Here is an 11,603-nt window from a genome sequence, read left to right on the forward strand (position 1 = left end):
AAATATAATAATCATACTTATTTATAGGTAATTGATATGAAATAGTTAAATTATTTATAATATATGTCTATACATTTACATTTATTAGTTTAAAATTAATTTAAATAATAAAATTCTTGACCACCTAAGTGATTATATAATTGATAAATATAATATTAAATTATTCATAATATTATAATTTGTAACAATAATTATAAAATTAAATTATAAAAATTTAATAAATTATATATATATATTAAATTACTTGCAACTTATAAAAGTGAGTATAAATAACGTGTAATGCACGTTTAAAAACTAGTATTTAGAAAATTACATATAAAACTCAATTAAATTATTATATATAAGAAAGTATATAATTATTTAATTTTAATAATAAAAATACTCGTTATTATTATTTTTCACTATCCAACAATATTAATTACAAATACAATTAATATTATAAAACTAATCTACATTTTCACTATCCAACAATATTATCGAAAATTAATCTATAATTAATATTAACAACGTTGGACTATTTTTGAATTTAAAATTTGATAGCTATAATAAATAACTGTTATCGGATAGCGCGTAACCGGAAATACCCGACCCGATGCCATCCATTTAACTATGGATTTTCAATTAATGGTTCATGGCGCCAAGATCAAGCTATTCCTATTCATATTGGCACTTGTTAATCTCTAGAGCACTAGAATTGACGAGAAGGGTTTCGTTCATATATCTGAACCTTTCACAAATTTCTATTTCTGTTCTTGTTTGCAATTCCCAATGTCGACTCTGCTTCCTCCTGAATTTTTCAGGACGCTTATGTTTGGGGATAACGATGAATTTGAATCTTTTCTCAGCGACGATCTTCATCTCCCACCTGAGTCCTATTCCGGTGCTGCTTCTGTAATTCCGTTACTGTTGCTGATGGGAAACGACGACGACGATTACGATTTGCATACGGTTGCAGATTTTACATGCGGTGCCTCTGTAGATTCCGTTAAAAAGCTGGACAAGATTAGAATCGAAGGATCGGAGATTTTGGTGTGTTCAGTTTGTCTGGAAGAACTTTCTATTGGATCAGAAGCAACGCGGATGCCGTGCTCTCATGTCTACCATCAAAAGTGCATAGTTGAGTGGCTCAAGAAAAGTAATACGTGCCCTCTTTGTCGCTATCAGATGCCTACTGCAAATTAATTGATCAATCGGTATGCTTTTCTTGGTTAATTGATTTTGTTAGGTTTCTTTGTATACGCTTTAGGAATCGTAGCAGAGATCACCATGCAATTATTCTGTTATCAAAATAATCCTCTTTATTATCAGAATAACTCTGTTGTTGGATATTGGAAAATTTTGCTTTTATTCCATTAAATATTTTTTATCTTTTGTTTGATTTTTGAGGTTTCATTGCTAACCATTTGTAGTTTGATAAGTAATTTCGCTGTTTGTTTCAGTTTTGCCTAATTTGGTGCAAATTTGGGCTTTTTAAATGCAAAAAATTAGGATATTGCAGTTTTGTTTTCTGTTAGTAACATATCTGTTGGAGTATTAGCTGTGCTTTTTGCCTTTCGGAGCGAAGATTTCTCTATGGATGACTGTAATTTCATAAAAATGGCGGTCTTCCTGGGTTTGGGTGTGGCAGGTCGTGTTTTGTGCTTAAGCTAGCTGTGTTTGAGGTTTTCTGAACCTGTTATCCAGTATTTTTCTTTTTCATCTTTAACATCATATTATTCCATTATTAGTTGTTGATTGTATCCTTAGTTTGCTTTGTACCTTTTATTTAGTGTACCTAGGGTGAACAATTTGACTTACCAGGCCAAAGCATTAATAAAAAGAATTGGTTAAGAAATTGGCATTTATTTGATTTGGGGAGTAATTGATCATCAGTTTTTTAATAAATTCCTTACAGTAATCAAAGATGTCTTCAACTGTTCAATTGGATCATCCTGATGAACTAGACCCTCCTGAACAAGTGTGATAAAGCAACAATGATACTTCGGGAAGGCCACCAGTATCTCAAGGTTCAAATTGCTCCAAACTATGGGTTTGGAATCATGTCAACCGTGCAGGGGGTTCACCTTTGGCAGATTGAAGGATGTGAAACACAAAACAGGATGTGTCTCGTCTTTCAGGCTTTGTCGTAAGGCCTCAATTCCATAGCCATAATTGCTAGTGGTGCTTATTCAAATTTATCTTTATCCACTGCCTTTTGAATTAAAACTCAACTTAATGATTGATTGATTGCCATGGAGTAAACTAACTTTCTATTTGCAATATAATATTCATGAGCAATGTGAGAATCCCTTGGCTGAACAATTATAAAATTTTCTTATGGCAGTCTGTTTTGATCTGTAGGCATTGTCACTCTTAAATTTTTTTTCCTTCTGTGATGATGTGGTAACTGATCACGTATGTATTTTATGAGAGCCCCCTGGGGCCTGGGGTGTTAAAAATTGACTTGCTGCCCTTTTGTTCTAAATTGTGCCACACTGAATGTAGGGTGAGAAACCTACGGCTTCATCAAGTCCAAGTCCACCGATATAGAATTCTGTAGCTGCTTCTCCATGGCCAGTGGTTTTCAGGCCACAATTTCCTCCTAGCTATTTCCCATATGGACAATTACTTTAACAGCCACAACGGACTCCCTAAACAGCCATCAACTGACGATGCATATCTTATACCCGCTGCTACTGCACCTGATGTGAACTGTGAAGTTCCGACCAGTCGTGTTTGGTCAAAGCTCCAGTAGGTAGCCACTCCCTTCTCAGGGAACCGTACGTGAGACTTCCTCTTCAACAATTCAAGCCAGAATGCAGCCTTTATATGGTTCGCATGGTTCCTCCTCTATTAGAGCTCTGCCAGCAATGAGGATCTATCAGCCTCTCAGTTTGAAGGAAAGCCAAATCGACACGACAAGGCCACTGGTTATTGTTAAACTTTACTATCCAAGATTATATTGAAAAGCAAAATTCTCTTGATACTGTTAGGTGCCAGACCAGCATATAAGAATTGGTGGTCTGTAGTGTGTATTTTAAATATTTTCTTAGTAATATATAATCTTTGATTTGAAATAGTTTGATTTTGTTTCTGCAGAATGAAATAGTTCAGCGTGGATTCTCTACCCGGACAGGAGTTATCCAGCTTGTGTCTTAATAATCCTTTGTACCACATCACCCCTCAGGAACAGCACCTTACATTCTCCCATGCACAGGCTGGTCGTGGCCCATTTCCTGGAATTTATTCCCCAGTGCAGACAATAGTTGCTCCTCCTCCCGCAACTGTTAATAAACATCTGCAACGACCTCAGGCTGTTGACACTGCATGACACCCATCCACTGTTTATCAATAGACCAGTTATTAAGTCATTGGTACACTTCTAGATTTTCTATATCCCTACAGAGTTCTTATGATTAGTTTTCTATACCATTTATGTGGTTTCCAGTAACTCTCATGTCCATAGAATCTCAGAATATCCATCATCAAGTTCAAGTTAACATAAATGATACTCCTGGGGACTGAAAATTCATAGCTGGTAGTATGCATTTCATATTGGATGATATTTTGCACGAAAGACAAAATATTGTTTTTACCTATAACATTTTTTTTATTAGCCATTTTAATTTGAGAATAATAAAATTCAATTGAGTCGAGTTTGAATATTTCGAATATTTTATTTATTGAATCAAAAGTCAAGTAATGTTGTGAATTTTATATTTTCTAATTGAGTTGAGGTTGGACAATTACTGAATCAATTTTAATGCATAATTCCTTACTTTCACAGTAAGGATTTTCCTGCCCAAATTAAGAATTTAATAAGGTCTTACGGAAAAGAGATACAATAACAACATAATGATGAACAAAAACTCATGAACAAGAAGGAAAACTTTCTGTTGTGTACGAAATTTCAGATTTTCTATTTGAACTATTTGAAAAAAAGGATAGCCAAATTTAACTAAATAAATCTTTTCTGTACATAATTATCTTTCATTAACCAAATCAAAATTCCTATGATTCTATATTCTCTCTTACAACCTTAACCATAACCTTACACATCAAGAAGCTTAAAACAAAATAGAAACCTAGCTAGACAGCATTTGCATTACTAGTTGCAGTTGAAGTTGAACTAGTAGCATCTTCAGTAGGTGGTTCAGCTTCAGTTTTGGATTTTGATAAAGGTAAGGCTTGCTTCTGATTCTGGCTATTCAAATTTTCATGAGACTCTTGTAAATTAAGTGATGTATAAGTTGACATTCCACCAAGAGCTAAAATTGCTCCTCCAATGCTTACTAAACCTGGATCTGAATTGAATATTAAAAACCCACCCAATAGAATTACACATGTCTTGAATTGTCCCAACACCACATGAGATGTTGCTGATGTTGCCCTGCATTATTACAACATTGTTAATCAAATTGATTAAATAGTCACGAAGCCTGAAACGAGATTAGTCTCCTACCCGAAAATCAAGAATAAACACGAGAATTGCATATGATTAGAGACTGACCCAAGAGCCAAAGCACCAGACCATTGCAAGAGAAATCCTAAAAGAGCTGAAATGAAAATTGCAGATGAGTTATGGAGATCCCACTTGAATAATAGTGCTCCTGGTGGATCTAGCCATGGCATTAAGGCTAGTAAAAATAAAATTGTCACTGGTGTAGTCTTCCACATCAACCTAAAATCATTAAGATGACGAAAATATTTATATATTTATGAATTTCTTGTTTCCAGAAGGGAAATGTAGATTGTAATTACTTACGCAAGTGCAGTCCAATTGGCTTGCTGTTGCAGATTTGACCACAAAATTTTGTTTATTGCACTTGGAATTATCCATATAATTGCAATGCAAGCACCAAATATATTGAACTGTAAATCTGTTACCGTTGCAACTGCTACTCCTGCTGATACAACAGCTAGAGATAAAACCTGCAAACTTGTCAGGAATAGTGAAAATAAGAAATTGAAATTCTGTTTGCTTGGAAAGAAACATCACAAAAAAATTAAACATTTCTATCAATTGGGAGACCACATGTGGTTCTGGCAACCAAAAAGACATTACAAGAAATGCGAAATGGGCAGACCTTTTTATAAGAAATGGTTTTCCTGAACAGAACAAACTCTGCAAGAACAATGGTAGGAGTGACTGCAATTTTAGCCATTTGGTAGAAACCAATGCTGCAAGCGAGCAGAAGAGCAAGTAAATGCAAGAACGTAAGTCTGAATAAGAACAAAGCTGAAGTCTGAATTGTTACCTGTTATGCTTAAGGCTAGCATTGGCAAGACCTGAGGCAAAAGACATAACAACTCCTAAGCAGAAAAGGGAAGTGAAAGGAGTACTTTTAGAAGGAGGAGAGACCGGAAGCAGCGCCAAGCTCTTAAAAATGGCAAGCAGAATCCATGCTGTTGTATAATGGATTAATGTCAGAAAGATTGGAAAGTTAAACCCAATTTTTCCCATCACCTGAATAGTTAAGCAATCAAACATAAGATTTCCCAAAAAAATTAAGCTTTTTAAAGAAAAAAACTTCTGTTGAGGAACAAAGGTGTAATCTTTAGCAGTAAAAGAGTAATCTTTAGCACTAATCTGTCAAGAAAAAGCAACAATCCAAAATGGGTGTGTGGATGAGCGAATGAAAAGGCACTAACTAATTTGTTTGTCATAATAACTCCAACAGCAACCAAAAAATTGAAGGTCATTGCCACAATAGGCCCACAAAACCTTTGCTGATGCTTCTTGGCTCCTTCTGAAGTTCGAAATTCATTGTAAAGAGAGCTTCTAAGTTCTTCCAATGCTCGACCTGATCATGTTTTTTTAAATGGAACTGTTATCAGGATTTGAATATTGATCAGATAGGCAAGCACTCAACTGTTATATAATTATACATTGGAAAATGAAATATTTATAGAATGTACAGAATGGTATGAACTAAGAATGTGCGAAATGAAAAATGCATATTTTATAATTTGAAAAGATTCAAAAGAAATGATGATTTATGAGAAATGTTATAATCATCAAATAATCAAATATGAAGAAAATGGTAACAAAATGTACTCTTTTACGTATGCAAAACATGAAGAATCAAGAAAGTGCAAGAAGAAGGCACAAGAAAATTATTGATTTGATAAAAAAAAGAAAAAGAAAAGGAAAAAACCCGTCTCTCCTGCATCGCTATCTTTTCTCTTGATGAATTTTCTTGCACCATTCTGTAATAATGATCCAATCAACCCCATAGCAACCAAACAGGATATTCTTTTAATCACATATTTAGCAAAAAGAAGAAAAAAACATTGGTGACCATAACAAGAAGTTTAATTAAAAAAGTAATGAACGTGAAGAACACAAAGAAGAAAGATCACATTAAAAAGAAAAAAAAAAAGAAAGAAAAACACAGAGGAGAAGTTAATAACGAGTGGTTTGATGGATATGAAACAAATGGAGCTAGGAGATATGGGGAGAGAAGAAGAGTCCTACATCTCTAGAAATGGGGAGTTGTTATTTTAAGAAATGAATATTAAAAAAAAAAAAAAAAGGTATGAAATTAAAGTCCAATTATGAAGTGCCACCTAGCATTTGCTTATTAAGCTCCAAATTGTCAAGTAGGTATACATTGGCAAGAGAGCCAAGTAGCTCTTGTCTTTGTATAAACATTTCAAATGATGTGGGTTTACGGAGAAGTTAAGGAAACATCAATAATAAATAAATTACTACTAATGATTTATTATTATTCTTTTAAATGATTTGGGAACATCAATTGTTATGTATAAGATCTAGAAAGAGTCAACAATTGATCATGACCGCTAACTAGTCTCTAGATCACAGTGATAATCTGTTGGATTTGGCACTATTGCTATAAAAATCTCTAATTTGTTGCCAAATGGGTTAACTTGATCTGCTATTAAGTACCATAATTATTAATCCACACCCAAAAAATAAAAGCTAAAAGACAAATAAACTGAAAAATATAATTCCAGGTTTGCATTTCTATCAAATATTTTAAATGCAAAAGAATTGTGCAGTGACTGACCAACTAGTAGTTCCAACAAACTAACTAGAAGTACTTTTTTTGGTATAAGAATTCAAGTGAAAGTGATAAACCTCCTCCCCAAAATATTGAAGTTTCACCTAAAGAACGTTCTTCGCTCCCCATTATAACAACCACCAAGGGATATTCTCCCTGCACAACTTTCTTAACCCTCTAGTTTTAGACTTCCATTTGGTGAGCCATAATGAAATATAATATGATCAATTTCGTTTCTAGGGCAATTTTCATATTAGAAATATATTCTGAGTTTCTTATATTGCATTACATTACAACTCACCCAATGAAAGTGTTAAGAGTTGAAAATATCATACAATTTTGCATCCCCTTTCAAACAGTAGATGTTAGGGTTTGACACCTGAGTTTTAGGAATATAATGGGTCAGATACTTCAGTCTTCAATTTCCTGGCAAAGTTAAACAAAAGATAATCCAATTTGAGACCTGCCAGCATCTTTATCAAGCGTGTGATCATAAACGTACTATTGCTATCATTTGATAAAGTGACTAATGATTTTATCGTCTGTGAATTCAAATTCCCCAGAAACAATTACAGCCGGTTTATGCCATGGAACAACAATTGAAAGAACATAATATCATAGACAAAAAATGGGTTGTGGGTTTAATCAATTATTTTGACGATGTGCGAGGTGCTCATTTTCCTTTATAATGGCATCAAGATCGGCTTGCAGTTTATCTACATTTAAGCTACGGGAGGTCACGGATGTTAGCTTCTTTTCATATCCAGCCACTTCTCTTTGTACCCTGTCTGCCATGAGGATTTTCTCAGAAATTTGTTCAAAGCACTCGTGTATACTCGTGAGTAGCCTATAAGCTTGACGCCCTACTGGGTCCTTCTTTGCTTCCCTGTACAAATATGCATCTTTTCAGTTAAGCATGCAATACATAGTTGTATCCTCTGAAAAAGGAAGACATCCCCGTATTCTTAAGGCTCAAAGTGGAATACAAAGAGGAGAGCCGAACAATTCATACCTGAATACTATTTCATCCAGAACAGCATAGGTTCTATGAAGACGTTCTTGGATAGAATTACTTTCTAACTGCAGGTCTCGGGTTTCCTTTAAAATTCGCTCTATGTCAGCATCCTGTTTCCGACTGTTTTTGGTGATTTCCTTTATCCGCTCTATATATGATGTTCTAGTCGACTGTCTAGGCTGCTTATCAAGATCTTCAGAAAGTTTTGATTGTTCCTCCTCCCTATAGAATAACAAAGTATCTGGCTAAGAATGAGCAAAGATATTGATAAATGACTTCATCAGATTTAGTTTTGAAAGTATATACCGCCTCCTAATTTCAGACAAGATCAACTGCTTTTCCAGCTCAACTTCCCTCAGCTTTTGGAGCTTCTTTTGAGCCTCTGGAATGTCTGCATAAAGAGACTCTTCGAGGCTTCTCTTTTTCTCCTCCAGAGGCTTTCTGAAAGCATCCCTGGAAGAATCATGTATCAGGAAAAATCAACACTTGCAACATAATTTGTTTTTTAACCCAAGTGAATTCCACAAAATGATTTCTTTGTGGAGAGAATTTAAATAAACAGCTTATATATCAGGAATAACCCACCACTCGGACTCCAATTCCATAATATTACACTTTCGGGAATCCACATGCTTGCTAAGCTGCTCAAGGTGAAAGTCTATAGGATACTGGTCATCAAATGCCAAATGTGCTGCGGCCTTTAACATCTTAAACTCTTCTTCAAGCTTCTGCAATTCTGAAGTTCTTGCAGTCACCTCTTTCAAAAGAACTCTTTCTTGATCTTGTAACATTTCAGTCTCATGTCTTGTCTAGTGGAGCAAATAACGGCAAAAGAGAGCATCAGCATTTTTTTCACTTCAAATCTCATTTAGCAACTATGAAAAATAAAGCTTTTGGATCTTCCTTTCTCTATCAAAATTTATGCTTTTTATTTTGATGCAACATGCTCAGAATGGTCTTGGAAAAAAGTAATCAGCTTAACCACATATTTCATCTTAACTTGCACAACCATGAAAATAGTTAAAAACCCTCCATGCAAAATGAACACGTACCTCACATAAATGGTCCTCGGAAGGAGTCACTTTCTGGACATGCTTATCATCTTTCTGATCAAGAGTTTCTTCACTTCCAAATGTATTCCTTCCTGATTCATCTTCTTCTGCAGCCAAAAAGCTGCCATTAACTTTACCAGGTAGCTTGTCCTCAATGACATTTTGTGGTATTGACCCACCAAAGGATGCATCTTCAACCTTGGATTCAGATGACTCTGATAATACATTACTAAGACTAAGGTCTTCCAATTTTTCTTGCGGATGGTCCAGATCAAATCCTTTGCTATCAGTCTTCTCAATCCAGTCCTCCAAATTACCCATAGAGTTATTCTCATTTATTTTGTTCGTGGCTTTCACATTATTCAGATGAGGGATTTTAACAACATTAGACGACTCAGAGAGCCTCTCGACCAAGAACCTTACCAACTTGTACAAGTCCTCTTCAGATGGATACAGGAGCTGCCGTAAGCAAGACATATAATCTGTTCAGAGCATAATTTTAAAACAATAAGAATAGCAATATAAACGAAGCAGATTCAGCAAGATCAAACATATAGAATAAAATAGATACAACCCAAAAACACAATTTTTCTAGACTCCCTAAATAATTCAATTACGCCAAAAACTAAACGACCTACAGGAAAGGTCTATGGCCACAAAGTACAACCAACTTCTAGAATTGGTATTTATCTCTAGAATTTATTTGTAACCCTATATTTGGTCAAAGCTCAAAATTAGTAATGGTTTGATTGAGTAGGCTACTTCCCTTTAGGGTTGCTGCAACGTTATGGGATGCTGTATGCATATGATATGATGGATGTTAATGACTCTAATAGATTAATGAACTTTTACATTGTAGAATGCTGATCTTATGAGCAAAAATCAACCGACCTTGAGTCATGACGATAGGTCCTACTTCTTAAAAGCTATATGAATCAAGAAACAGACCTAATCCCAATTAAACGCTCTCTCTAAAGAGTAAAATGAGTAATGACCCATTTCCCCCACTACTCATATAAAAACACAAAGCAAACTTTGTTGCTTTGCTTAATTTTCATTACACTCCTTTAAATTTGCATTCAATGCATTATCTTTTTCCTAAAAGTTCCCATGACAAGAATTCTAAAGGGTCTACTTACTGCAGTTGTCACTTCGGAAAATTGCTTACCTTGTGCTAACTTTTCTTATTTCTTTTAAGTATTTGTGCCCAAGTTACTCTTTTAGTACAAATGAACTGATCCTTATTACGAACTTGACTCTTTTATCAATTTTATTAAACCAATTTAGAGCCAAATGAACTTATTTCAGTTTTGACGTTGCCCTAGTTACATTAACTACCCAAGTAACACAAATTAGAAAAGAAAAGAAAAGAAAACAAATAAACAAATGCAAAATCATTCTTCTATTGATATTGACTTAAAGTAAAAATCCACCTCAAATAGAGCAAGTACCAAATCAAAATGCAAACATATTTCCCAATTAACAATAAACAGAAGAAAAAAAAAATCAAACAAAATACATCCATTTCTTTCCTTTCCTCCATTTTCTCAGCAGAAAAACAAAATCCAAAAGCCAGTAATACCTTATAGTAGGTCATATCCCCAATGTAACCGAGTCTTTTAATAGCTAACGCGATGTCCGTACAGATCTTGAATTTATCGACCAGCGAATCGGGGAAAGATGTTGGGAACGATGCCGTTTCATCGAGAAGGTTAAGACACTGACTGCAGATCGAGACCACGGTTGCCGGATTCAAGTCTGGCATCGAAGAAACATCGGTTGGGATTGAAACGCCAGCATTCTGGAGCGACTTCAACAATATATCTTCGTACTCCTCCATTAAGCCTCTGTTTTGGTCGATCGATCGATGGACTGAGTCTCCTTTGTGTGTTCTCGTTTTCAACTATGATTCTTCTTCTACGTTTGTAGGACTGATTACCTGTCTGAGATCGCAAGATACCAATCTCTCAATTGTGTCTTGGGCAGAAATGTTAGTGTACGATCACTGCAGGAGTGAAGCTTCTTTCCGTCCTATTATTATTCTCCGCGTGGCAATAAAAGTGTATATATTAAAATGCTTAAACAGGCCATTTAAATGTAAATAAATTGAATAAATTGAATAATCTCTATTATTCTGATTTTTATTAATAAAAAAAAGAAGGGAACGATGGACTGTCAAAAAAATTTCTTTTTTTCGTTGGAACACCAAATGGCCAAGGGAGAATCTCATTCCTTGGTTCATCTCGCATTATGTTTGGATTGATGGAAAATATGGGAAAAAAATTTGACAAGGAAAATAGTACAAAGTTTGTTTTTCCTTTACTTGTTTGGGAATAAAAAAAAACATTGAGAAAGAAAAATATGAAGAAAAAATAAATTAAAAGGACCCACGTGTCAATTTCCCTCCAAATAAAAAAAGTTACGGGAAAATAATTAAAAATATAATTTTATCCTATTTTTTTGTACTTTTTGAAAAAAAAATAAAGATTAAAGTCATAATTTTACTGTTTATAAAATCACTTTTTCTCGATA

At 34.5% G+C, this 11,603-nt stretch overlaps 2 protein-coding genes and 1 long non-coding RNA gene across 8 annotated transcripts; 1 reads left to right on the forward strand and 2 right to left on the reverse strand.

Annotated features, from left to right (window-relative positions):
- The first annotated feature begins 1,214 nt into the window (after positions 1–1,214).
- On the forward strand, positions 1,215–3,644 carry LOC110009332 (uncharacterized). Of its 3 annotated transcripts, XR_005176890.2 has the most exons (4): positions 1,215–1,682; positions 1,895–2,125; positions 2,485–2,909; positions 3,079–3,644. It is a non-coding gene; the product is annotated as an uncharacterized LOC110009332 (long non-coding RNA). The 3 variants fall into 3 exon arrangements; XR_016321619.1 differs by having other exon boundaries at positions 1,217–2,160; XR_016321618.1 differs by having other exon boundaries at positions 1,220–2,125.
- Positions 3,645–3,910: 266 nt separating this feature from the next.
- LOC105633129 (Nucleotide/sugar transporter family protein) lies at positions 3,911–6,583 on the reverse strand. Of its 3 annotated transcripts, none has more exons than XM_020678813.3 (7): positions 6,138–6,583; positions 5,632–5,783; positions 5,238–5,446; positions 5,067–5,160; positions 4,745–4,911; positions 4,442–4,660; positions 3,911–4,369 (listed from the first exon to the last, which is right to left on the reverse strand). In XM_020678813.3, the coding sequence occupies exons 1-7, from the start codon at positions 6,214–6,216 to the stop codon at positions 4,069–4,071; spliced, it is 1,221 nt and encodes a 406-aa protein (XP_020534472.1). In that variant the 5' UTR covers positions 6,217–6,583; the 3' UTR covers positions 3,911–4,068. The 3 variants fall into 3 exon arrangements, with proteins under 3 accessions (XP_020534472.1, XP_012071070.1, XP_089579785.1); XM_012215680.4 differs by having other exon boundaries at positions 4,490–4,660; positions 6,138–6,570; XM_089723659.1 differs by having other exon boundaries at positions 5,705–5,783; positions 6,138–6,187.
- A 908-nt stretch (positions 6,584–7,491) lies between these two features.
- LOC105633130 (coiled-coil protein) lies at positions 7,492–11,101 on the reverse strand. 2 transcript variants are annotated; one of them, XM_012215681.4, is made up of 6 exons: positions 10,654–11,101; positions 9,072–9,530; positions 8,605–8,828; positions 8,326–8,472; positions 8,017–8,241; positions 7,492–7,890 (listed from the first exon to the last, which is right to left on the reverse strand). In XM_012215681.4, the coding sequence occupies exons 1-6, from the start codon at positions 10,909–10,911 to the stop codon at positions 7,650–7,652; spliced, it is 1,554 nt and encodes a 517-aa protein (XP_012071071.1). In that variant the 5' UTR covers positions 10,912–11,101; the 3' UTR covers positions 7,492–7,649. The 2 variants fall into 2 exon arrangements, with proteins under 2 accessions (XP_012071071.1, XP_012071072.1); XM_012215682.4 differs by having other exon boundaries at positions 9,072–9,553; positions 10,654–10,793.
- Between the last annotated feature and the right edge of the window lie 502 nt (positions 11,102–11,603).

Source organism: Jatropha curcas, chromosome 7 (genome assembly GCF_041381405.1).
Source record: "Jatropha curcas cultivar XTBG-Jc1 chromosome 7, XTBG_Jcur_1.0, whole genome shotgun sequence".
NCBI classification, from domain to species: Eukaryota; Viridiplantae; Streptophyta; class Magnoliopsida; order Malpighiales; family Euphorbiaceae; genus Jatropha; species Jatropha curcas.

What these genes read in the sequence shown, in the direction of transcription:
- LOC105633130 (XM_012215681.4), bottom strand. Translation starts at nt 10,911, where the DNA reads ATGGAGGAGTACGAAGATATATTGTTGAAGTCGCTCCAGAATGCTGGC. An exon ending in GGGATATGACCTACTATAAG is followed by an intron (nt 9,531 to 10,653) that starts GTATTACTGGCT and finishes TGCTTACGGCAG; the next exon opens with CTCCTGTATCCATCTGAAGA. An exon ending in ATGGAATTGGAGTCCGAGTG is followed by an intron (nt 8,473 to 8,604) that starts GTGGGTTATTCC and finishes TGATTCTTCCAG; the next exon opens with GGATGCTTTCAGAAAGCCTC.
- LOC105633129 (XM_020678813.3), bottom strand. Translation starts at nt 6,216, where the DNA reads ATGGGGTTGATTGGATCATTATTACAGAATGGTGCAAGAAAATTCATC. An exon ending in GCTAGCCTTAAGCATAACAG is followed by an intron (nt 5,161 to 5,237) that starts GTAACAATTCAG and finishes GCTCGCTTGCAG; the next exon opens with CATTGGTTTCTACCAAATGG. An exon ending in TGTTTATTCTTGATTTTCGG is followed by an intron (nt 4,370 to 4,441) that starts GTAGGAGACTAA and finishes GTAATAATGCAG; the next exon opens with GGCAACATCAGCAACATCTC.